The sequence below is a fragment of the Lagenorhynchus albirostris genome, chromosome 15 (genome assembly GCF_949774975.1).
Source record: "Lagenorhynchus albirostris chromosome 15, mLagAlb1.1, whole genome shotgun sequence".
NCBI classification, from domain to species: Eukaryota; Metazoa; Chordata; class Mammalia; order Artiodactyla; family Delphinidae; genus Lagenorhynchus; species Lagenorhynchus albirostris.
The window spans coordinates 58,768,351-58,794,481 of NC_083109.1; the positions used below are offsets into that span (position 1 = coordinate 58,768,351).

The following is a 26,131-nucleotide window of genomic DNA, read 5'->3' on the forward strand; positions in this document are numbered from 1 at the left end:
CCGTCTCCTAAAGCAAAGGAAATAAAAGCAAAAATAAACAAATGGGACCTAATTAAACTTAAAAGCTTTTGCACAGCAAATGAAACCATCGACAAAACAAAAAGACAACCTACTGAATGGGAGAAAATGTTTGCAAATGATATAACTGATAAGGGGTTAATATCCAAAACATATAAATAGCTCATATAACTCAATATCAAAAAAACCCCCCAAAACCCACAAACAACCCGAGTAAAAAATGGACAGACATTTTTCCAAAGAGGACATGCAGATGGCCAATAGGCACATGAAAAAGATGCTCAACGTCATTAACCATCAGGGAAATGCAAACTAAAACCACAATGGATATCACCTCGCATCTGTCAGAATGGCTATCATCAAAAAGAACAAATAACAAATGTTGGCGAGGACAAGGAGAAAAGGGAACCCTCGTACATTGTTGGTGGGAATGTAAACTGGTGCAGCCACTATGGAAAACAGTATGAAGGTTTCTCAAAAAACTAAAAATAGAATGACAATATGACCCAGCAATTCCACTCCTGGGTATATATCCAAAAAAATGAAAACACTAATTCGAAAAGATACATGCACCTCAATGATCATAGCAACGCTATTTACAATGGCCACGATATGGAAGCAATTCATCCATCAACAGATGAACGAATAAAGAAGATGTGGTATATATATACAGTGGAACACTACCCAGCCATAAAAATGTAATGAAATTTTGCAATTTCCAGCAACATGGATGGACTTGGAGGGTATTATGCTAAGTGAAGTAAGTCAGACAGAGAAAGACAAATACTGTATGGTACCACCTATACGTGGAATCTAAAAATTAAACAAACTAGTGAATATAACAAAAAAGAAACAGACTCACAGATATAGAGAACAAACTGGTGGTTACCAGTGGGGAGAAGGGAGGGGGGGGACGGGCAAGAATGGGGTAGGGGATTAAGAGGTATAAACCATTATGTATAAAATTAAAAAGCTACAAGAATATATTGTACAACACAGGGAATATAGCCAATATTTTATAATAACTTTAAATGGAGTATAACCTTTAAAAATTGTGAATCACTGTATTGTACACCTGTAACTTATATAAAATTGTACATCAACTCTAGTTCAATTTTTTTAAAAAAGATCAGATTTGTAGTTACCAGAGGTGGGGGATGGGCAGGGATTGGATGAAGGCAATCAAAATGTACAAACTTCTTGGTGGGAATGTAAGTCGGTGCAGCCGCTGTGGAATACAGTATGGAGGTTCCTCAAAAAACTAAAAATAGAATTACCATATGATCCAGCAATCCCACTGCTGGGCATATAGCTGGACATAACTCTAATTCAAAAAGATACATGCAGCCCTATGTCCACAGCAGCACTATTCACAATAGCCAAGACATGGAAACAACCTAAATGTCCATCAACAGATGAATGGGTAAAGAAGATGTGGTACATATATATACAATGGAATACTACTCAGCCATAAAAAAGAACAAAATAATGCCATTTTCAGCAATATGGATGCAACTAGAGATTATCATGCTAACTGAAGTAAGTCAGAAAGAGAAAGACAAATACCATATGATATTACTTATATGTGGAATCTAAAAGATGACACAAATGAACCTATCTTTGAAACAGAAACAGAATCATGGATATAGAGAACAGATTGGTGGTTGCCAAGGGGGAGGGGGTTGAAAGAGGGATGGAGTGGGAGGTTGGGGTTAGCAGATGCTTTTATATACAGAATGGATGAACAACAAGGTCCTACTGTATAGCACAGAGAACTATATTCAATATCCTATGATAAACCATAATGGAAAAGAATATTTAAAAAAAGAATGTGTATATATGTATAACTGAATCACTTTGCGGTACATCAGTAATTATCACAACATTGTAAATCAAGTATACTTCAAAAAAAATTTTTTTTTAAAGGTACAAACTTCCAGTTACAAGATAAATAAGTACTAGGAATACAATGTACAACATGATAAATATAATTAACACTGCTCTGTTATATATGAGAGTTGTTAAGAGAACAAATCCTAAGAGTTCTTACCATAAGAAAAAAGTTTCTATTTCTTTAATTTTGTGTCTATGTGAGATGATGGATGTTCACTAAACTTATTGTGATAATCATTTCCTGATGTATGTAAGTCAAATCATTATGCAGTACACAAACTTATACAGTGCTCCTTGTCAATTACATCTCAATACAACTGGAAGAGAAAAAAGTGTTAGAAAAAATTTGTTTGGGGAACACTGCACCCAACTCTCCTACCTGGATATTTCCAACGTCCATTAGCATGTTAAGGCTCTGACAAGTCCTGCACAAGGAAGCCTGTTTAGTATTTAGAGAGCAGAAGATTCACGTTGTCTGAATGGGTATTAATTTCTGACAGAGGGGTTTCGCCAGTGTGTCAGACACTGGAACAGAGCATCAGTGGACTTGAAAATGTATAGGATGTCATCTACGCTGTGGACCCGCAGAAAGTATTTGCCAGATCCCCACTGTCCCTGCCCCATGGCGTTCCCCAGGCTCTCACCTTCTGTGAGTGTCTCCTTCTGCTTCAGCACACCTGTGAGGGTCAGAAGACGGGGCACGGCTGCCCAGGTGTGCTGGGCTTGGCTCTGCAGGGTCAGGACCTGGCCTCCCCTCTGCTCTTCAGATGCCTTGAGAAAAAGCTGCACTGTGTTCTGGTCTAGCAGTGCCTTGGAAAACAGCCAAATCCTAGGAAGGAAAGCGATGGGGGCATGGAAAACGTTGGCATCTATCCCTGCAGGCAAATGGTAGTTTTCCTCTTCAAATAAGCAGGCCAGTCCATAAGAGGTGCATTCCTGAACCCCACTGTCCAGACCCATCAAGGGACTGCCTTACTGGCCCTCAGCCCACAGGGATACAGGGTAATAGGGGGTTAAGATCATGGGCCTTGAGGTCAGTCAAACATGAATTCGAATCCCAGGGCTACTGCTCACTCACTGTGTGGCCTTGCACAAGGACATGACCTCCCTGAACCTCAGTCTCGTCTTCTGTAAAGTGGAGGCAAAAATGGAACAACTGATGTTGATGAGCTGACATTGCTAATGAGTTATCGATGTATGTTGTTAGGGTGAGGGACAAGGGAAAAAACAGCCCCAGGAAGCCTGCTGTTAAACTTCCTGGAGCACTGGAGCAGGGGACATGGTCCCTATCATCCCTGTGGTATGTTATTGACAGGATACCGTAAGAGATACTTCCCTCAAGTACCAAGACCAGGAACAAGGTCAGCCATGCTTTCCTTGGTGAACATTCACACACGTATGTGAGGGGGCGTGTGTTTTCCCATAAGGAAGGGCACTGTTTGCAAATAATGCCATTGGTTGGTTTCCCTTTTTTGCACTGGCTACTAGGAAGCCCAGAGACAAATCTTCAGCTCCACTCTAGAAAACGGCATTTGTTTACCAATGCCACTTTGAGCACCTTCCCATTTTTCCTTCCCTTCACCCTAATTTCCTTATGTATTTTTTTTAAACCCAGAACAAGAGTTGGCAAGCTATGCGCCTGTGGGCCAAAACCAGCCCACCCCGTTTAGTAAATAAAGTTTTATTGGAACTCGGCCACACCCATTCATTTACATGAGTACTTGCAACAGAGACCACATGGCCCACAGGTCCAAAAGTATTTACCATCTGGCCCTTTCCTGAAAGTTTGCTAATTCTTGACCTAGAACAATATATATTTTCATATCTGCCTCAAACCCTTTTTAGATTGGGAATAGGATGCGCAGATGGATGAATAGGCAGGTGGACACACAGGCGTAGATGGTAATTCCAGGGACAGGGTTATCTAGGACCATGTCCAAAGCCTTAAAGCAGCTCTATGGCAGCTGGAAGCGAACGTTCTCGCTGGCCAGAAGCTGGTTTGGAATTCACACGTGCTGTCCAATTAATTCTAGGACAACCCTAAGAAGCAGGTTGAGAAACTGAGGCACAGAAGGGCACAGTGTCTCACCCAAGGTTCCCGAGGCAGCAATGGCAGAGCTGGGATTTGAACCCAGGCTGGCTCCCTATCCCAGGCCATATCATAGTGAACATGTCATTATGTGAAAATATAGTCAGAGATGACAAACTGGAGGGAAATACACCAACATATTCCCCATGACTGCCTCTAGTGATTTTTGGTTTACTCCTTATTCATTATTATAATCTTTCAAGTCATCTAAAATGAATGCTGTTGTAACTAAAAAAGAAAACAGATCAAAGTGGAAAATTGAATGCCTCCTCCCTTCCATTCCCTCAAAGCCTTAAAAATCAAGAATGGCACAAACGGGGGTAATTCAGGCATGGTTCCAGAGGAACGTCTGGATGATGATTTTCCATCTCCCAGGACGCCAGGCCTTTGACCTCGGAGGCCCCCTCACCCCTCACAGGCCACTTGGGGATGGGTACCTGTCTGGGGTGACCTTGCCGGACAGCTGCAGCTGAACAGCTCTGGGGGCTCTGAGGACCTCCTGGCGGAGAAGGACGTTCATGCCCCAGCCCCGGCTGCTCCTCCAGGTATCCTGGCTGGCAGTGGCCTCCAGCAGAACGAGCACCTCACCAGACACGTGCACAGACAGGGAGCCGTTGAGGTTGCGCTCTTTGTAGCGCCCAGCAGCTGCCTGCACCTGCAGGGAGGCAGGAGAGAGCTCAGAAGTGGAAGGGGGACAGGAAGGGTCTGTGGGAGCTGGGAATGCAGAAGGCCCCTTCTTCCAGGAAGTCTTCCTGAGCCACTCCAGCTCTGAGCATCATCAAATGCAGCAGACTGCAAACACTCAGGAAGAGAAATGAGACAGAGAGAAGAATGGGGGACAGCCTTCCCTGACCCCAGCTCCTGGCCCAGGAACAGAGTCTCATCTTGTCCTTTCCACCACATATCAAGTGGGATTACTTTCTTACAAATGGGGGAACTGCAGCTCAGAGAGGGTCACATATTCAACCTGGGCCTGCCTGGTTCTAAAACTCATGCTTGTGCCTGAAAGGGGGCTGCTGGAGAAAGCAGAGGACCCCTGTGCAGCTCAGTTACAGAAAAGGATGCTCCTAACAGTGTGCCCTGGGGCCCAGAGGACCCCTAGAAGCTCTGGAGGTCAAAGGGGAGAGTGCCCAGTGCATAAGGAGAGGGCCACACCTGGGGTCAGGCTTGACCAGGGCAATGGTCGGGGGGCGGGGAGGAGTGGGGGTGGGAGCAGTGAGGCCCACTCCTCCACCAGCTCTGCAGGACCTGAAGCCCCTTTCCTGATCTGGGCCTCAGTTTCCCCATCTACGGGGTAGAAACTGGCCTAGCCCGGTCTGCACATTACAATCACATGGGAAGCTTTTATAAGTAAGCCTGGTCCCTCCATATTTGAATTGATAAACTGTAGATCCATGCAATGCAATATTATTCAGTGATAAAAAGAAATGAGTTATCAAGCCGTGAAAAGACATGAAGGAAATGTAACTGCATATTCTAAACGAAAGAAGCCAATCTTTTATTTCAAGGCTACATACTGAATGAGTCCAACTGTATGACGTTCGGGGAAAAGGTAAAACCAAAAAGACAGAAAATGGCTCAGTGGCAGCCAGAGGTTAAGAGAGAGGGAGGGAGGAATCGGTGGATTGAGAAGGACTTTTAGGGCAGTGAAACTACTCTGTATGATACAGTAAAGGCTGATATACGACGTTATGCATTTGGCAAAACCCACAGAACGTACGACACAAAGAGTGAACCCTAAACGTGAACTATAGACTTTAGTTAATAATAAATTAACACTGGTCCATCAATTTTAACAAAGGTACCGCACTAATGCAAGATGTTAATAAGACGGAAAACTGTATTGTGGGGAAAGGAGGTATATGGGAACTCTCTGTACTTTCTGCTCAATTTTTCTGTAAACGTAAAACTGCTCTAAAAAATGAAGTTTATCGATTTTTTTAAAAGTGTGTCTGTGACCCCCTGACTAATCAACTCAGCATCTCCAGGCTGGGGTCCAGGTAGGTATGTTCTAAAAGCTCCCCAGGTGATTCTTTTTTTTTTTTTTTTTTCTTCGGTACGCGGGCCTCTCACTGCTGTGACCTCTCCCGTTGTGGAGCACAGGCTCCGGACGCGCAGGCTCAGCGGCCATGGCTTACAGGTCCAGCCGCTCCACGGCATGTGGGATCTTCCCGGACCGGGACACGAACCCGTGTCCCCTGCACCGGCAGGCGAACTTCCAACCACTGTGCCACCAGGGAAGCCCTCCCCAGGTGGTTCTAACATGCAGCTTGGGTTGGGAAGGTGCAGGGTACACCGTTCTTTCTCTGATTGGCTTCTGTGGGCCTGAGGGGTCCTACAGAGTGTGCGTTCTCAACAGGGGCAAAATTGCCCTAAATGCATAATTGGTTCTTAGCTGGTAGGTTAAGAAAAACAACAACGTCTTCTATAAGGCATAGGTATACATCAGCACATAACAGAAATACAGGACATCTGTGGACTTAAGTTTTCATAAAAGGGATGGTTAGAGGAAAAAAATATCTAAAAAGTCTCCTTGGGCAGGGAGGCAATAATGAAAATTAGGTTGTGAAACACCAGCGGAAAGATACCCCGGAGGGATTTCAAGAGGGAGGATGGGGTTGAGAAGGCCAGGCTCCTGCCCCCATCCCCAGCCCCCATTCAATCACAGAGATAATGTGAGCAAAGGATTCTGCTGCTTTAAAAAGTAATAATAAAGGACAAACCCGTTAGGTGACCCAGCATCCAAGCTTCCAGCAGGACCACCCACCCACCACCTGCCTTGAATGCCAGAGGCTGCATGGGCGCTGCAGCCAGACTGCCTGGGTCCCCACGCAACATCCTGCACTTATGCGCTCCATGACCTTGTACAGGTCACGTCACCTCTCTCTGTCTCAGAGTCTCATCTGCAGAATGCCGAGACAGCAGCACCACAAGGCATCCGTGAGATGATCCACATAAAGGGTTTAGAACAGAGCCTGGCACACAGTAAACACTCAATGGACATCAGCTCCTGTTACAACTGATGACAGCGACGGCACGGTTTCAAATCCTAGATGCCAGCTGCCCTCAGATGTGCCATGATTTTATATATCTCCTTGAAAGTGAAAAGGCTGCTAATGAAACAATGAACCAGCGTGGATTTGAAGACACATCTGATTTCACAGATGCCGACATGTGAAAAAACGTGCCTCTGAGAATGATCAGTTTCCATAATTCAGAGCCCTTCTCAGGCTCCACTCAAGTTTTCAAAACCCACAGGAACAGCAGGCATTTAAAAATTGCTATCGAGGGCTTCCCTGGTGGCACAGTGGTTGAGAGTCTGCCTGCCGGTGCAGGGGACACGGGTTCGTGCCCCGGCCCGGGAAGATCCCACGTGCCGCGGAGTGGCTGGGCCCGTGAGCCATGGCCGCTGAGCCTGCGTGTCTGGAGCCTGTGCTCCGCAACGGGAGAGGCCACAGCAGTGAGAGGCCCACGTACCGCAAAAAAAAAAAAAAAATTGCTATCGAATTCCAGTCCTCATTCCTGTTGGGATTACCCATCCACACCTCCATCTCCCCAGCCCACGGCCTAATTCCTGCATACACAGCACACACGGCTTCCTTAGGGAAGCAACCGACGTGGGGGGCTTTCTAAGGAGCCAGCCCTGGAAGAGCAGAGCACAACCTTCCCACCTGGTCTCCTTTCTCTGCCCCTTCCTTTCCTTGTAGAGTGAAACCCTTTAGTGTTTCTACCACCCTCTGGGGTTGAAAAAGCCATTCTGAAGGTCATACAGCTTCTCCCAAATCCAGCTACAGGACAGGGTTTGAGGACAATTCTGCTTCTCTCCATTTTCAAGGGTGAAATGTGATCCTTTCTCTCTCTCTCTCTCTCTCTCTCTCTCTCTCTCTCTCTCTCTCTCTCTCTCTCTCACACACACACACACACACACACACACACACACACACACACACACACACACACACACACACACAGAGCCAGGGAACTGAAAACCCTTCTTGCCTGGACAATCACTTCCAAATGTGGAGGGACTGTCTGGCTAAGCTTAACATCGTGATGTGGCCCTCCCTCTGCTCCCTCCCCAGGGTCTCCATCCTCCTTTCCTTCCACCCCGTCTCCCAGCAAGCTGGCTGCTTGGAGACAACACTTGGCAGGTAGTTGAGGTCATCCCAAAGGGACCACCATCCATACCTGTAAGTTTGGAGGAAATGTTGGTCTGTGGGGATGTCTGAGCTGGAGGGAAAACACCAAGTGGGAGTCAGACCCGTTCAGCTGGACTGAGACCTGTTGGGAGGGGGAGTTGGAGAAGCACGGTCAGAGGGAGCAGGAGAATGAGATGCAGAATCCCAGAAGGTGGCTCGCTGGCATGGAGGAGGAACAGGTCATCCCGGAGTCTGCCCCAAACCCGGGCCCCACAGCAGATGCCAGAAGCCACCACCCTCCCTGGATGGTTCTCAGCCTAAATCTCACTGAGGCTGCATTACTCGGAAGCTTGAGAAGTGAGGCCCAAGACACGGGGCTGGGAGGACAGCTCTGGGACCCTGCACCCCCTCCTTCACCTGCCATGGTGCCTGCTCGTGCCTCCCATGTCCACGGCTGCCATTTATTTGACCCTGGCCATGAACTAGGCACTGGGAAGCTGGCTTTACAATTATCGTCTTATTTAATCATCACCCCTGCTCTCATATGCTGGTATTACTATTCCCATTTCACAGCTGGAAAAACTGATGCTCAGAGGGGTTAAGTAATTTACCCAAGGTGACACAGCAAGTCAGCAGTGGAGCTGGGATTTGAACTTGAAAGCTCCTTGGAGATGGGAATAGAAGCACAGTCATCTGTGCAGCCCTGGTACATCGCACAGAGCCTGGCACACAGCAAAGACAATCTGTATATGGTGAATTCATGAATAGACCTACAGTGGCTGCTATATATTTACCAAAATGTATTTCCTTTCCCTCCAGGACACATGGCTAAAATTACATTTCCCAGCCTCCCTTGCAGCTGGGTGAGGTCATGTGATGAGTTCTGGTCAATGGACTGTGGGCAGGAGTGGCATGGACTACGTATGGGCCTGGCCAATGAAAACCTCCTGCATAATTCTCACCCTCTTTCTCACCATCCACCAGCTGGGCAGAGCCACAAGGTGGAGGGAGCCTGGGTTCCTAGTTGACTGTGGAGCAGAGCCACACTGAACCGTGACGTGACTGGGGAATAAACTTCCACAGTAAAGCAAACTTTTATTACAATAGTGCATCTGATTCATCACATGCACACTGCCAAAATAAGGTCTGTGCTGTCAGTTTGCCAGGGCCACCCTGCCACCTCCTGTGCTGTCCCATACTGGACACCTGCTCGCTAACATTAAAGCCCCTCCTCCCTCAGCAAGGAGGCAGAACTCGGTCTTCTGACCTGGGACGTGACATTATGGTTGAAGGCAGCCCGTGCATCCGCACCGCAGTCAAATGCTCCCTGGTGACTCCGCCTGAAGACAATGTCCCCATCCAAACTCAGGGCCTGGGGGAACCTCAGCTAGGAAGGAACAGACAGTACCCTTTACTCTCACCAACAGTCAAGTTCTGCCTGGAGGCCACCAACCAGCATTTGCCCGACGCGGGGATGGGTACCTGGGAGGAGTGAGCCGCCTCCAGGGCCAGGCTGTGGCAGAGTTCCCCACGCCGAGACCGGTCATGGTGCAGACCCTTTAAGTGCAGCAAGACTTTCTGGTTGACTTTCAGAGTGACCTCGACGTCCTTGTTCCTAGCCTGGGTGTACAAGAACCAACGGCCCTGAGAGAGGGGACTTCCCGTCGCTGAGTGCCCACAGAGGCCACCCCTGGAACCCAGTTAAAGTGGGTCCCAAGATGGATGGGTGAAAGCACAGTCTACACTGTCCTGCTCACAGGAGAGGAAGTGCAGGGCAGGTACCCATGGAGTCTTCGAACAGGTATGATAAACTCCAGAGCCCACAGGTAGGATGAGTGGGGTGGGCTTGAGGGCCTGTGTCTCATTCACAGGGAGTGTCCTGGTATTAGTCTGTTCTATTCACTGCTATATTTCTAACACTCAGCACAGGAGCTGGCACATAGTAGGTGCTCAATAAATATCTAGAAGAACGCAGAATCACTAGTTGTAGTTGTAGCCTGAAACCCCAAAGCCAAAGCCACGCTAAGTGGAAGAATGTTTAACTCACAGTGTGGCAGGCAGAATAATATTCGCCCTCCCAAAGATATCCATGTCCTCAACCCTGGAACCTGTGAATTTGTAACCTTACAGGGAAAAAGGGACTTTGCGGTTAAGGATCTCGAGATGGGGAGATTATTCTGGATTATCCAGTGGGCTAATCACAAGGGTTTTTTTTTCTTTGTTTGTTTTGGGTGTTTTTTTTTGGCCATGCCATGTGGCATGCAGGATCTTAGTTCCCCGACCAGGGATTGCACCCGTGTCCCCTGCAGTGGAAGCATGGAGGCTTAACCACTGGACTACTAGGGAATTCCCATCACAAGGGTTTTTATAAGAGGGAGGCAGGGGGGTCACAGTCAGAGAGAGTGGAAGATGCTACTCTGCTAGCTTTTAGCAAAATGGACCATGAACCAAGAAACATGGGTGGCTTTTAGAAGCTAGAAAAGGCAAGGAAACAGATTCTCCCCTGGAGCCTCTAGAAAGAATGCAATCCTGGCAACACTTTGATTTTAGCCAAGGGAAACCCATTTTGGATTTCAGATCTCCAGAAATGTAAGATATATTTGTGTTGTTTTAAGCCGCTGAGTTTGTGGTAATTTGTTATAGTAGCAATAGGAAACGCATACACGTAGCTAATCACTTATTCACCCAACAACCATTTAGCTTCTGCGCACGCAACATACAAGTAGCAGGTTGCCACCTTTTCCCACCTGTGCTGACTGAGAAGTTAAAAATTTCTTGCCACAGAATTTTATCATTGGTGTACATCTTTAAAAGAATACACAGCTTTATTTTAGAGCCTGGAAGGAGTGAGAATAAACAAAGGTCCAAGAGAAGAGAAAAATGTGTGTCATTAAACAAAGACAGGGTTTTTAAAAGAACGGACAGCCAAATTAAACTACATTAAAGGATCCCCATCTACTTGGTTCTAGCCTGTTGTTGGCGGGTGGGTCAGATCTTCTGATTTTTTTAAAATTAGAAGCAGAGATCCGGGTTTTACTCCCAGTCTTCTGATTTTAAATGTTGATAATTTATTATTTTTTTAATTTAAATTCTGACCAGGCCAAACAAAACACATCTGCAAGGTTGGATTCGGCCCATGTCACCATTTTGCAATGTCTGGTTTAGAAAACAGTACACATCACTGGGAAACATTTCTGCAGGTGTTCTGGGTGGCCATCCTGCCCGCTGTTTCCCCTCAGGAGCTCCAAGAACTTCAGCTCCTAAACCTGGGGGCTGCTTACAGCCCACTTTAACAAGCGGGGAAGTGAGGTCCCAGAAGCACAGGTCTCCATACTCAACAGCTGGCCCGGTTTCACCCTCAGGCCTTTGGATATCCCACAAGGGAGAAACCACCACTATCTTCCTTGTCCAGGGCCCAGCACACAGTAGGTGCCAATAAATGCTTGCTGGAGAATGGAGTCACCTCCCAGAGATGCTACTCCTAGAGGGGTCAGGAAGGAGACTTGGATGAGGGCCTATGGCCATGTCGTAAGTGCTCGAGAGAGATCACTGTACTACACTTTGATCCTCACAACCACTGTGTAAGAGGGTTGCTGTCTCCATTGTACAGACGAGGAAACTGAGGTCCAGAGACATGAGATAATTTGCTAAGGACACAGAGGCAAAATGAGTTTCACTCCTAGGAAGACTAATGTCAAGTAGGTTGGATCAGGCAGAGAAAGTGGAACAGAAAACTCAGGCAGGGGAATGTTTTGTTCATCCAGCTGAGAGAAGATGACAGCTTGAACTGGGGACCGCTGGGGTGAAAAGGTCTCTGGGATCCTCACTTACGATGTGCCGGTTCCACGTAACCACGCACCCCTCCAAGTTCCTGGGGATGGCCTTGCCGTTGTATGGGTGGGTCAGGCCCGCGCAGACCTGGGAGGGACAACCACACACACACACACACACACACACACACACACACACAGAGATGGGTCAGAGGCAGATGGGGCCCTCCCTCCCGCTCTCAGGCCCCTTCCCACTGCACCCTGGAGCCCACTCACGTATGGGTGCCCGGCCTGGTAGCCCAGGACTACGGTCTGCAGGGTCTCCTCCTGGCCATCCAGAACAACCCTCGTCTCCAGGGAGTAACGCTGGTGCTGCCTGTCCGCCGTGAAGGTCTCCTGCAGGAGGATGCTTTGTGGGATGGGCAGAGTCCACAGGTGCCTGGCGTGGAGAGGGGGAAACAGGCTGAAGTCATTAAAGTAGCTGGCAGGGTCAGGGGACAACTGTGGCCCAGGGGCTCAGACTGGGCCTGTCACTGTCTTGCAGAGTTAAGACTTTGTCACAGACAGGAGAAGAACATCAGGACACACAACAGCCCTGTGCGTTACATTTGCCAATCAACACCCATTCACCATCCCGCTGTGCCCTCTCGACAACCCAGTGAGCTGGACACAGCTGGGGTCACCACTTGGCAGCAGAGACCCAGGGCCAGGCAGCACATGGGGTCTGGGGTCACACAGACTGGGGCTGGAATCCAGGCTCAGCCTTTCACTAGCTCTGTGACCTTGGGCAGCAAAGGACTTGATTGACTTCTCTGTACCTCAGTCTTCCCATCTGTCAAGTGGGGGCTAAAATAATAATACCCAACTCACACAGCAGTGGAGTTATTAGGGATAATGTATGTGCCACGAATGCAAACACCCTAGGGGCAAGGACTTCTGTCCTTTTTATTCTCTGCTGTTCTCCACAGGCCCAGAAAAGTGCTTGGCACATACTAGGTGCTCAATAAATATAAATGAAATAAAGAAATGAATGAGACCTCTGCAAATGACAGTTGCTGTTACTTTTGGGTTATTGCTGTTGTTTTGACAGTAGATGGCTAAGGTCCCTCAGCTGGTCAGTGCACAGCCTGGACTTCAGGCTGTTGACTCCAACCCTGCGCTGTTCGCCCCCCACAAAGAACAAGCTTTTTAACCCCTGTGCCTCCAAGAACTGAAATGGTTCCCCAGAGCAGCTTTCAGGCTGGGGTGATGAGACTGATTTCTGTGCCCACCATAGCACACTAATGGAAGGGGGTGACGGACATGGGGGCTTTCGGGCGGGGGGCAACTCGTCTCTGAGCTCTGGGTTCTGTCTGGGCCCCTCTGGCAGCACTGCACACCCTGCTCCCTGGTGACCCTCCATGCTGGAGAAGGGGAGGCCCAGGCCGGCACCGCACCTCAGGGGAATCGGCCTGGGGGAAGGGGCCAAACATACCTAAGGAAGAAAGTCCCCTGCTTCTGGTACAACCTCCTGTCTTGCATTAGCTCCTCCAGTTCACCCTCCAGCTGCAGGCCCTGACGCTGGCCCCCGGCACTGGCCCCCAGAGCCGTCAGCAACAGGTGGCTCTTCCATGGCTGCAACGAGGACCAGGCGGATGCAGAGGGATGCCCGCAGGGTCCAAGCTGCTAAACATCCTGCGCTGGGGGTCACCAGGGGCAGCTCCCACTGCCCGCTCATCACCCTGGGGATGACCACCCAAGAAGGGCTGCTGCCTCCACCTCATCGGACCACAAGGTGGCACAGGGACACTGCCATGGCCAGACCTCCCCAGGTGCCCAGCAGGAACGAAGGACTTGGGCTTCCAGCTCCAGGTGGCTGACCTTTGCTCTGAGGTCTGTGCTAATATGGCTGGGGCCCATTTTACAGATAAAGAAACTGAGGTTCAGGGAGGCCCAAGGTCATAGGCCAAGCTAGTAGCCCTTTCCCATCCCAGGTGATGGATCTGGGGTCTCTGGATGGCAGAGCCTCCAGCACGGGCCGCTGGACCCCTTACCTGCTCTGTATGCCTGTAGGCCACCGTTAAATTCAGCTCCTGCTGGGGGCCCTTCAACCAGCCGTGAAGGATCTTACGGTCCTGGCTGTTCTCGGCATGGATCTCACCCTGCATTGCTGCACTCCAGGCTGATTCTACTTTACTCCAGCTGCGAAAGAGGCTTTGTGCCACGGCTGTCACTGTGGAAACCTGCAGTGAGGGTGAAGAGGCTGACCAGGGCCTTTGCACACCCTATTTCCTCCTCCTGGGATGCCCTTTCTCCCCAGTTCCACTTGGTGAACTCCCACTCATCCTTCAAAACCCCTCCAATGCCATCTCTGCGAGGCCTTTCCCGATGGGTCCAAGCAGAATTGGTTGTTCCGTACAGGGTCATGAGGAAAGAGGAAAAACTGCTCTCTCTCTCTCAACCCCGAACAGAGAGAGAATCTGAGTTATCAGAGAAAACCATCCCTTCCCCTCTCTCCCCTTCAGCTCAAGGAGGGAATAGAATCTACTGAGCCATTGTTATGAGCAGGCAGGGTCTCTGTGTCTTGAAGGGCACACGCTTGCAGGTGGCTTTCTGTCCCTGCATCATCGTCATGGTGTTCAGAGCCCTGGGAGGAGTGTTACTTTGGCTTGCGCTGGGGCTGGGGGAGGCACAGCACTGCAGCCCTGTGCTGGGCCGTGTACCCGAGCACAGCGCCCTTGGCACAAGCCCTACTAGGAACATCAAGGTGCCTCGTGCCCGGCTGGCCTCTGTCCCTTGTTCACGCAGCTCCCTCGGGGGACTCACGAGAAGAGGTGACAGGGCCAAGATGGGCTTTGGGAATTACTGAACCTCCTGACAAATACTAGAACTCCCCAAGACCTTACCCCCTATGTCACCGACCTCAGGTCACCCCCAGAACCTGCAGACCCTTCACTGCTGGCTTCCCCATTTCAGCAAACGGCACCTGCTTCCACCCAGCTGCTTGAACCAAAAACTTGGGGTTACTTGTCTTTTCTTCACTCCCTCCCCCAACCAATCCATCAGCAAATCTGTCAGCAAATCAGTCAGCTACACCTTCAAACCACCAGGCCACCATCTGCCCCTCCCTGGGCTGGGTCATCTGAAGGAACGGGCTGGTCATCCCCACCCTGTATCCTATCCTGGGTCTGTCTATCACACAGCAGCCTCCTCAGGGTCCCTAAGCTTGCCAGGAGTCACCTGCTCCTTCCGACTCCACTGGTGCCACCTGGCCCCCGCCTCAGAGGGGACTGAGCTGTCCCCTAGCACGCCCACCGAGCTGCCTCCTTCTGGGCCCCAGGCCTGGACCACACTGTGTCCGCTCATCATCCCAACACAGGGAGAGTCTTGATGTGCCAGGTTCCCATGTGTGACACCAGGCAAGTCCTTCTCTGGTTGGTTTTCTTCCAAACTCTGTTACGCTTCTACGGCCAAACGATCAAATGTGTGCAAAGAAGCAGACTTACACTGAGCAGGTGGTGGGAAACTGACCTACATCCTTGAAGTTTCCATTCTGGATTTAAGCAAAAGCCTGATGTCTACCTGTTTCCGAGGTACCACTTCAAACTACTTTAATATTTTACTTTATCAGCTGCTAAGCAAGAATATGGGAAATTGAGATTTATTTTGTTTCCCTCTCCCAAACCCACTTGGCAACAAATTCTGAAGAATGTTAATAGCGTGTGAGCCAGATGTCACACATCTGCGACCTGTTACCGACCCCGGATCTCGGTTTTAACCCCCTGCACAGAAGATCTAAACCGCAGGAAATCAGGCTCCCTGTCTGCGGGGGCGGGAGTGAGGGGCAGGTGGTGTGGGCGAGCACACGCACCCGGAGGTAGGTGGTAGCTGGGGTGTAGACGTGGACCTTGCCCTCCCTGTGGAGGCCCTGGCTCTTGCAGGCCATGTTCATCACCAGATTCTTGAGGGTCCAGGCCTTGCCCAGCGTCAGCTCCACAACAGCCTGGAACATGGCTCGGTGGGGCCAGTACAGCCTGTGAGCCGCCGAGACCATCAGCCATGGACTGTCCAGGTTCAAGGCTCCTGAGAGAGGCAGAGAGGAAGAAATGGCATCCCCGGCAAGAGGGGAGCTTTTGAAGAAGGGTGCGCAGGCAGCGAGCTAGAGGCTCCCATAGTCTCATCACGGTCACTCTGGGTGTATCTCAAAACTTGGAATGGGACGGAGCATGAGGGAACTTTCTGGAATGATGGTAACGTTCTGAATTTTGGCAGGCGCTTGGGTTTCATGGGTCTGTGCACCTGTCGAAACTCATCAAATGGTACCCTGGAGATGTGTGCAATTCGCTCTAGCTAATGATATAATACTGAAATGTGTAGGGGTGAAATTGTACTGAAGTTTACAACTTAATTTGACCTGCACCAACAAATAAGATGGATGGATAAGGGGGCAGATGTGTAAGAAGGCAGGTGGAGTAAAATGTTAATGGCAGAATCTAGGTTGAGAGTATGTTGGTGTTCACTGTACAACTCTTTGCACTTTTCTGTATGTTTGAAATTTTCTCATGATGACATATTAGACAAAAGAAATGCTAGGACAGTTGGAGAGGGGGCACTGGGGTGTGGTGATCAAGAACATGGCCTTTACTCTTCCAAGCTGTGTGACCTCTTCGAACCCGTGCTTCCATCATCTGTAAAATGGGTACAACAGTACTGAAGTACTGATCACTGGGTCTTGGGATAGAGGAAGCACCCATTCAGAAGAGTAAAGACCAATCGTCACCATCATCAAAAAGTTGACATTTTGCGAGCTTCCCTGGTGGCGCAGTGGTTGAGAGTCTGCCTGCCGATGCAGGGGACACGGGTTCGTGCGCCGGTCTGGGAAGATCCCACATGCCGCGGAGCGGCTGGGCCCGTGAGCCATGGCCGCTGAGCCTGCGCGTCCGGAGCCTGTGCTCCGCAACGGGAGAGGCCACAACAGTGAGAGGACCGTGTACCGCAAAAAAAAAAAAAAAAAAAAAAGGTGACATTTTGCATAAACTTTTGCCCTTCCATGATGAACTAAAACCAGGTTGCTGGACCCCTCTCATATTTTGTAATAAATACTCCCAATCACTCAAGGACTAATTCAATAAATATTGCTCGAGACACTTGGGACTCGGCAGTGAACAAGGAGGCATAGTCACTGCCCTCATGGAACTTACAGTTTGGGGGTGGTAAGGGGATGGGGGAGGGATCTCGAACAAATTAACATATAATGAGACCTACCTAAGTAGAAAATGCTGAGTGCTAGGAAGGAAAAGAAAGAGGGAGTTAGACTAAGGTCAGGCAGGTCAGTGAAGGCTCCCATAAACACATAACCATTGAGCTGAGCCGTAAATGAGAGGCAGTGGAGTGTGTCAAAGGGAAGAAACCCTCCCTCACCTCCTGCTGGAGATGGGAGACTCACTATGTGGGGAAACTGAGGCGGAGAGGCCAGGATGCAGGGAGATCCAACACAGTGAGGGCAGTGGGTGAGCTGCCAAGTTGAGAACAGGGAGATACTGAATAGAGAGCAGCCCAATGCCCTGCCCTGAGGTACCAGTCCCACAGGAGATGGGAAGGTTGCTCCACAGAAGAACAGAATAACTGAAAAAAAAAAAAGGTCCACAGATATGGGCCCCAGGTCCCCAGGGAGAGTCAGGACCCCACCCAACCACGCAACAGGGAAGCCCACCAGTCAACAAGAGCACGTCCACACATACATATATACGACGGAATACTACTCAGCCATAAAAAGAATGAAATAATGCCATTTACAGCAACATGGATGAACCTAGAGATTATCATACTAAGTGAAGTAAGTCAGAAAGAGAAAGACAAATACCATATGATATCACTTATATGTGGAATCTAAAAAAATGATACAACTGAACTTATCTATGAAACAGAAACAGACTCGCAGACACAGAGAACAGACTTGTGGTTGCCAAGGGGGTGGGAGGTGAGGGAGGGATGGATTGGGAGTTTGGGACTAGCAGATGCAAACTATTATATATAGGATGGATAAACAGCAAGGTCCTACTGTATAGCACAGGGAACTATTCAATATCCTGTGATAAACCATAATGGAAAAGAATACGAAAAAAATGCATATATATGTATAACTGAATCACTTTGCTGTACAGAAGAAATTAACACAACACTGTAAATCAACTACACTTCAATAAAATAAAGTTTTTAAAAGACAGCACCACCCCCACACACATAAAGCACCCTTCCAAACAAGTTCCAAGTGACCAACTCTCAAACAAAAGCACATATCCAAGTCTTGCCTGGCATGTGGGAAAAGCCACTAGCAGGAGCTTCAGAAATAAAAAGAAAAAAGAAGCTCAGGGAGAACAGACCAAAGCCCCCCAGTTCTATAATTTATGCTCTCAGAGAAGAGAAGATAATGCATTCATGGAGCAGGACACTCTAAGAAAAGAACTTTCAGGAACAAAAAATGAGCTCTTGGGAATATAAGCCAGCTAAAATTAAAACAACAGTACAGGGGCTGGCAGATGAAGTTGAGGAAATCAGCCCTCACAAAAGAACAAAAGGGCAAAGAGACAGAACAAAGGAGAGAAAAGAAAGAAAATTAAAGGCTTAGTTTCTGAGGAAAACATCTGACCAACAGGAATTCCAGAACACAGAAGGAAGGAAATTACCAAAGAAACTGTACAAGAAAATTACCAAGACCCAAATGGTGTGTCTCCAAATGGAAAGGGCCTAAGTGCTCAGTACGGTGAATGAAAAGAGATTCACGCCAAGGCTCATCATCATAAGATTTAAAGACACTAGGAATAAAGAAAAGCTCCTGGAAGCTTCCAGAGAGTGAGAAAAGGGTCATAGACCAAAGATGATGGATCACAAATAGCACCAGACCTCTCAACTGATTCAAATCAACAGTGGAGCAATGTCTTCAAAAATCCCAAGGGAAAATAATTTCCAGCCTAGAATTCTCTATTCAGCCAAATCAAATAAAGACAGTTTAGGGACTTCCCTGGCGGTCCAGTAGTTAAGAGTTTGCCTTCCAATGCAGGGGGTGAGGGTTCCACCCCTGATCGGGGAGCCAAGATCCCATATATCTCATGGCCAAAAAACCAAAACATAAAACAGAAGCAATATCGTAACAAATTCAATGAAGACTTTAAAAACGGTCCACATCAAAAAAAAAAAAAAAAAGAGTTTAAACATTCAGGGTTTCAAAATGTTTACATCCTGTTATAGGTTGAATTGTGTCTGTCAAAAAGATATGAAGTCCTAACCCCTGGTACCTCAAAATGTGACCTTATTTGGGAATGGGGTCATTGCAGATAAAATTAGTTAAAGTAAGATCATACTGGAGTAGGGGAGGCCCTAAATCTGATATGAGTGGTGTCCTTATATGAAGAGAGAAGTCTGGACACAGACACACAGACACACACACACACACACACACACACACAGCACCATGTGACAACAGAGGCAGAGATTAGAGCAATGTAGCTACAAACCAAGGAACATCGAGCATCAGTGGTCACCACTAGAAGTAGGAAGAGGCAGGAAGGATTCTACCCAGGGTCACAGAGAGAAAGTGGCCCTGCTGACACCTTAATTTCAGAATTCTAGTCTCGAGGACTGTGAGAGAATACATTTCTGTTGTTTAAAGCCACCCAGTTTGTGGTAATTGGTTAAAGCAGCCCTAGCTAACGAATGTATCTCCCATGCACCCTCTCTCAGGAAACTACTGGAAGATGCACTCCATCGGAACAAAAGAGTTAACCAAGAAAGAAGATGACATGAGTGCAAGAAGCAGGGGCTGTGACCCAGAGAAGTGGAAGGCACTCCCAGGATGATAGTGAGGGGATGCCCTGGGACTACAGCTGTGCAACTGGTCTACACTGGAGCAGCAGAACAGAGGCTCCAGGAAGAGGGTGTACAAGAAAAATATGAGAACTGATTGAAGCTGATAAGTGATCTGACGTGTTCAACAACCTGGAGAAGAATTTTGCATTGTTGCTAAAAATTCTGGGAATAATCAGTAGGAGGAAAATAGAAAACTAATCAAACAGGGAAAAAAGGCTCTTATAGCTCCAGGAAAAACAAAATGTTAGAATCCTAGTATACCATGTGCCTCAGCTGTGAGGACATTCATCACCACAATGATGTAAACATTGAATATTAACAAACTATAACTCTTTTAGGGGGATGGAGGGAAATAGGCATGTGAAAAGGGCTGGTGTAAGAGTTAAATTTTCTTCCTCTCTAGTAAGAAATATATTGAGAATGCCTATGAAAGAAAAATCAAGAAATAAGTGTGGGGCTTCCCTGGTGGCGCAATGGTTGAGAGTCCGCCTGCCGATGCAGGGGACACGGGTTCGTGGCCCAGTCCGGGAAGATCCCACATGCCGCAGAGTGGCTGGGCCCGTGAGCCATGGCCACTGAGCCTGCGCGTCCGGAGCCTGTGCTCCGCAACGGGAGAGGCCAGAACAGTGAGAGGCCCGCGTATAGCAAAAAAAAAAAAAAGAAAGAAAAAAAAAGAAATAAGTGTGATTATTTTAAAAGATGGAGGGTCTGAAGAGAAACAGCAAAAAGAATTTACAGTGCTTGCCATTTTCAGCAAAATTTGGGATTGGAAGACGTGAAGCAGAAAATTACTGTATTTGCTATAACTTTAACTTTTAAAAACTTAAAATTTTTTCAAGTACATATTACATGAACACAGAGAATATTATGAGCTCCCATATAACACTCAGCCATCTTCAACAATTACCAAGTCATAGTCTAATTCACTTTTTAAACTATGTATTACTTCAATAAAAATAAAAATTAGTTCAAAAAATTAATTCCAGGATAAAACCATGGTAAATTCATTTTCTAAAGGAGAGAAAGAGTGTTCCAGGGAGAAAGAACAGCAAGTGCAAAGGCCCTGAGGTATGTCTGGGGAACAGAAGAGAGGCCAGTGGGGCTGCAGGATGATGGGCAATGGGAAAAGTAGGGTGAGATAAGGTTGGAGAAGTAGGCAAGGCCCTGTAATGTTTAGCTCTATGGGTGAGGGTAAGAATGTGAGGGTAAGGATGCGAGGGTAAGGATGTGATTTTAAGTTTCCTGGGCCGCATGTGAGGTCTGAGTCTTGAATTACCCAGGCAAACAAAAGGGAAGGGTGTTCCAGTTAGTGGGCATGGCTTGAGCAAAGGCTCAGAGGGCAGAAATCTTCACCACTAGCCAAGGACACTCCCTAGATGACACTCACCTTCCCACTTCCACAGGGTGGCCCTGGATGTGTCCTTCCACTGCAGGCCTGCCACAAAGGGCAGCCGCCCATTGTACTGCACCTTCAGGTATGTGCTGCTCTCCACGTGGGGCTGGCGGAGGCTCAAGTGGTGCAGCTGCGTATGGAAATCCACCTGCCTCGCGGGCACCTGCAGCACAAACTGGAGGAGACCCACACCCAAGATGCAAATCAGATCATGCTGTTCCTGACCTAGAACATTCCATTGGCTCTCCACCGCAACCTGAGATCCCTGGCTACCAGGAATTGCCCCACCCCACCCCACCCCAAAAAGAAACCCTGCGCTCATTAGCAGTCACTCCCCATTGCCTCCTTCCCGTAGACCCCGGAAACCTTTAACCTACTTTCTGTCTCTCTGAATTCACCGATTCTGGACATTGCTTACAAATAGAATCATACAGTCTGTGGCCTTTGGTGTCTGGCTTCTTTCACTTAGCATAATGCTTTCAAGGTTCATCCATGTTGTAGCAGGTGTCAGAAGTTCATTTTTATTACTGAATAACGTTCTATTGTGTGGATAAATCACTTTATCTATTCATCCATTGATGAACATTTGGGTTGTTTCTCCTTTTGGGTTATTATGAATAATGCTGCTATAAATGTTTTGTGTGGACATAAGTTTTCAATTCTCTTGAGTACCTAGGAGTAGAATTGTTGGGTCATAGGTAACTCTGTGTTTAACATTTTAAGGAAACACCAAACTCTTTTTCCAGTCACGCCATTTTATGATCCCACCAATATGAGTTCTAATTTCCCTGCATCCTCACCAACACTTGTTATTGTCTTTTTTTTTTTTTCCGTTTCAGCTATGCTAGTGGATTTGAAGCAGCATCTCACTGTGGTTTTGATTTGAATTTCCCGACTAATTAGGTTAAGCAACTTTTCACGTACTTATTGGCCACTTGTGTACCTTCTTCAGAGAAATATCTATTCAAATCCTTTGTCTTTTTCTTGTTGAGTTGTAAGAGTTCTTCATATATTCTGGATACAAATCCCTTATCAGACATACGATTTGCAGATGTTTTCTTCCCTTCTGTGGGCTGTTATTTCACTTCCTTGATGGTGTCCTTTGAAGCACAAATGTTTTTAAGTTTGATGAAGACCAAAGTATTTTTGTTATTACTTATACTTCAAGTGTCATATCTCAGAAACCCTTGCCTAATCCAAGGTCATAAAGATTTACTCTTATGTTTTCCTCTAAGAGTTTCATAATTCTTAAATTTAGGTCTACAACCTATTTTGAGTTTGTTTTTATATATGGTATGAGGTAAGGGTCCAACTTCGTACTCCTACACGTGAATATCCATTGTCCCAGCACCATTTGTTGAAAAGACTATTCTTTTCCCTCTTCAATTATCTTGGCACCCTTGTCGAAAATCAACTAACTGTAAATACGAGGGTTTATTTCTGGATTCCCAGTTCTACTCTGTTGGTCTGTATGTCTATCCTTATAACCCTACCGTAATACTGTCTTAATTACTGTAGATTTGAAGTAAGTTTTGAAATCGATAAAAGCGAATCCTCTAACTTTGTTCTTCTCTTTCAAGACAGTTGTGTCTACTCTGGGTCCCTTGAAATTCCACATGAATTTTAGGATCAGCTTGTCAATTTTAGCAAAAAGATAACTCGGGTTTTGATAGGAATAGATGGGGACCATTGAATCTGTAGATCAATTTAGGAAGTATTGCCAACTTCACATTAAATATTCCAATCCAAGTACATGGGATGTCTTCCCATTTATTTAGCTTTTCTTGAATTTCTTTCAACAATGTTTTGTAGTTTTGAGAGTATTAGTTTTACCTTCTTTTGTTAAATTTATTCCTAAGTATTATTCTTTTTGATGGTAATGTAAATGAAATTGCTTTCTTAATTTCATTTTCAGGTGTTTCATTGCTAGTGTAGAGAAATACAACTAATTTTTGTATATTACTCCTGTATCCTGAAACTTTGATGAACTCATTTATTAGCTCTGATAGATTTTTTGGTGAGTTCATTTGGGTCTTCTATATACAAGATCGCATCATCTGTAAATAGAAATACTTTTACTTCTTCCTTTCCAATCTAGATGCCTTTTCTTCATTTCTTTTTTCTTTTTCTTTTTTGCTTTCTTTCTGGCCTAATCACCTTAGCTAGAACCTCCAGCACAATGTTAAATACAAATGGTGAAAGCAGACATCCTATCTTGTTACTGATCTTAGAGGGAAAGTACTTAGCCTTTTGCCATTAAGTATGATATTAGCTGTGGGTTTTTCATAGATGGCCTTTATCAGGTTGAGGAAGTGCCCTTCCATTGCTAGACTGTTGGGTACTTTTATCATGAAAAGGTATGGCGTTGTGCCAGATACTTTTCTGTGTCTATTGAAATGATCATGCGGTTTTTGTCCTTTATTCTACTAATATGACGTATTACTTTGATGGATGTTCAAATGTTACCAACCTTGCATTCCTGGGATAAACCCCATTTGGTCATGCTGTGTAATCCTTTTTATATATTGCTGAATTCAGTTTGGTAGTATTTTCTTGTGGATTTTGCATCTGTATTTGTAAGAGATAATGGTCTTTAGTTTTTCTTTTCTTATGATGTCTTTCTCTGGTTTGGGCATCAGGATAATAATGGCTGCATAGAATGAACTGGGAAGAGTTTTCTCTTGACAGATCATTTAGTCCATTATTTTATAGTAAATTTATTTTATAGTAAATTAAGTCGGGCACTATTCAGTCCAGCCAAGAGCCTGAGGTTTGAAAGGAGGCAGACTGGACTTTCAATCCCAATTCTGCCACACAGTAGCTGTGAGACCTCAGCTAAGTCTGTTTACACCATTTCTCTTCTGTAAAGTGAGAACAGATAATTCTTGCCTCACAAGGATTAAATGAGATAATACAAACAAAGCCTCTGACACATAGTCTGGCAATAATTAATGGCTCACCATTGATCACTCTGCCTTTCCCTCTTCTACTCACTGTCAGCTTCTTAAAGATAAAGATTATCTTACTCATACCTGTCTCCCCAGAACCTAGCATGGTGTCTGCCACACTTATGAAGGCTTGCAGAAATGCTGCCACGAACCTCTGATCTCTTCACTAAAACCCTTGGAGCCAGATGTCTTCCAGAAATAAGAAACTTCTTCTGCTTCTGTTGACAGAAGCAGGGCATGATCAGAGGTAGGTAAGGTTATCCAAGGATGACTTCAATCAAGAATATGATTCAATAGGGGCTTCCCTGGTGGCGCAGTGGTTAAGAATCTGCCTGCCAATGCAGGAGACATGGGTTTGAGCTCGGATCCGGGAATATCCCACATGCTGCGGAGCAACTAAGCCCATGTGCCACAACTACTGAGCCTGTGCTCTAGAGCCCGCGAGCCACAACTACTGAAGTCTGTGTGCCTGGAGCGTGCTCCGCAACAAGAGAAGCCACCGCAATGAGAAGCCCACGCACCACAACGAAGAGTAGACCCTGCTCGCCGCAACTAGAGAAAGCCCGTGCGCAGCAACGAAGACCCAACGCAGCCAAAAATTAATTAATTAATTAATTAACAACAACAACTCGTGAAGTTCTCCAAGGTCCATTGCTAAAGGACATACAACATGACTCACCAAACAAAACTAAGTGCTTGTGACAGCTCCACAGAGCAAATGTATAGAAAAAGATCTCCTTTCCAGTTCTCCAGATTATAACCATGGTTCTCTCCAGGCAGCTGAGGAGGGGACCAGGAAAAGGGATGGTAACTGTGAAAGGGAATTTTAGCCTTACTTTAAATGTTATATTTTTTCACAAGGAGAATTTATTCATGGAGTATTGGTATGATTTAAAATCAACGTAATACTTAGGAATGAAGTTAAGTAGGGAGGCAGAAGACTTGTACACTGAAAACTACAAAACATCGCTGAAAGAAATTAGAGAAGACATAAATAAATGGAAAGACATCTTGTGTTCATGAGTTGGAAGACTTAATATTGTTAAGGTTCAATACTACCCAAAGCAATCTACAGATTTAATGCAATCCCTATCAAAATCTCAACAGTATTTTTTTGGAAGAAATAGAAAAGTCCATCTTAAAATTCATATGGAATCTCAAGGGACCCCCAAATAGCCAAAACAATCTTGAAAAAGAAGAACGAAGAGGGAGGTCTCACAAAGCTACAGTAATCAAAACAGTATGTTGCAACATAAAAGACAGACACATAGACCAATGGAATACAGCAGATTGCCCAGAAATAAACTCTCACATTTATGGTTGGGGGAAAGGACTGTCTTTTCAACAAATGGTGCTGGAAAAACTGTATATTCAATGCAAAAGAATGAATATACACAGTTTAACTCAAAATGGATCAGAGACCTAAACATGAGAACTAAAACCATAAAACTCTTAGAAGAAAACATGGGATTGAAAAGCTTCGTGACATTGGATTTGGCAATTGATTTATTGAACATGACACCTAAAACACAGGCAACAAAAGTAAAAATAAATAAGCTGAACGACATCAAAATTAAACATTTTTCTGCAACAAAGGATGCTATTCATAGAGTAAAAAGGCAACCCATGGAATGGGAGAAAATATTTGTAAACTATATATCTTATAAGGCGTTAATATCCAGAACATATAAAGAACTACAATTGAACAAGCACAACAACAAAATCAAACAACCTGATTCAAAATGGGCTAAGGATGTGAATAGACATTTCTCTAAAGATGATAATTAAACAGCCAATAAGCCCATGAAAAGATGCTCAACGTCATCAATCACTAAGGAAACGCAAACCAAAACCACAAGATCCTCATACGCATTAAGATGGCTACTATAAAAAAAACCCAGAAATTAAGAAGTGTTGGTGAGGATGTAGAGAAACTGGAACCCTTGTGTGCTGATGTTAAGATGGTGAAATGGTACAGCTCCTATGGAAAAGAGTATGGAAGTTTCTCAAAAAATTAAAAGTCAGATTATTGTATG

General features: G+C 46.2%; 1 protein-coding gene across 1 annotated transcript in view; it reads right to left on the reverse strand.

The window, feature by feature from the left end:
- The window catches only part of LOC132506262 (uncharacterized), a 190,512-nt gene that overhangs the window by 74,457 nt on the left and 89,924 nt on the right, over nucleotides 1–26,131 (reverse strand). Inside the window, exons 29-39 of the mRNA XM_060124800.1 lie at nucleotides 21,142–21,322; nucleotides 15,760–15,971; nucleotides 13,943–14,131; nucleotides 13,384–13,523; nucleotides 12,186–12,348; nucleotides 11,971–12,057; nucleotides 9,622–9,759; nucleotides 9,407–9,526; nucleotides 8,189–8,281; nucleotides 4,438–4,655; nucleotides 2,556–2,740 (exon numbers count right to left, since the gene is read on the reverse strand). Of these exons, the coding sequence (XP_059980783.1) occupies nucleotides 2,556–2,740; nucleotides 4,438–4,655; nucleotides 8,189–8,281; nucleotides 9,407–9,526; nucleotides 9,622–9,759; nucleotides 11,971–12,057; nucleotides 12,186–12,348; nucleotides 13,384–13,523; nucleotides 13,943–14,131; nucleotides 15,760–15,971; nucleotides 21,142–21,322 (1,726 nt within the window). The remainder of the gene's footprint in view (nucleotides 1–2,555; nucleotides 2,741–4,437; nucleotides 4,656–8,188; nucleotides 8,282–9,406; nucleotides 9,527–9,621; nucleotides 9,760–11,970; nucleotides 12,058–12,185; nucleotides 12,349–13,383; nucleotides 13,524–13,942; nucleotides 14,132–15,759; nucleotides 15,972–21,141; nucleotides 21,323–26,131) is intronic.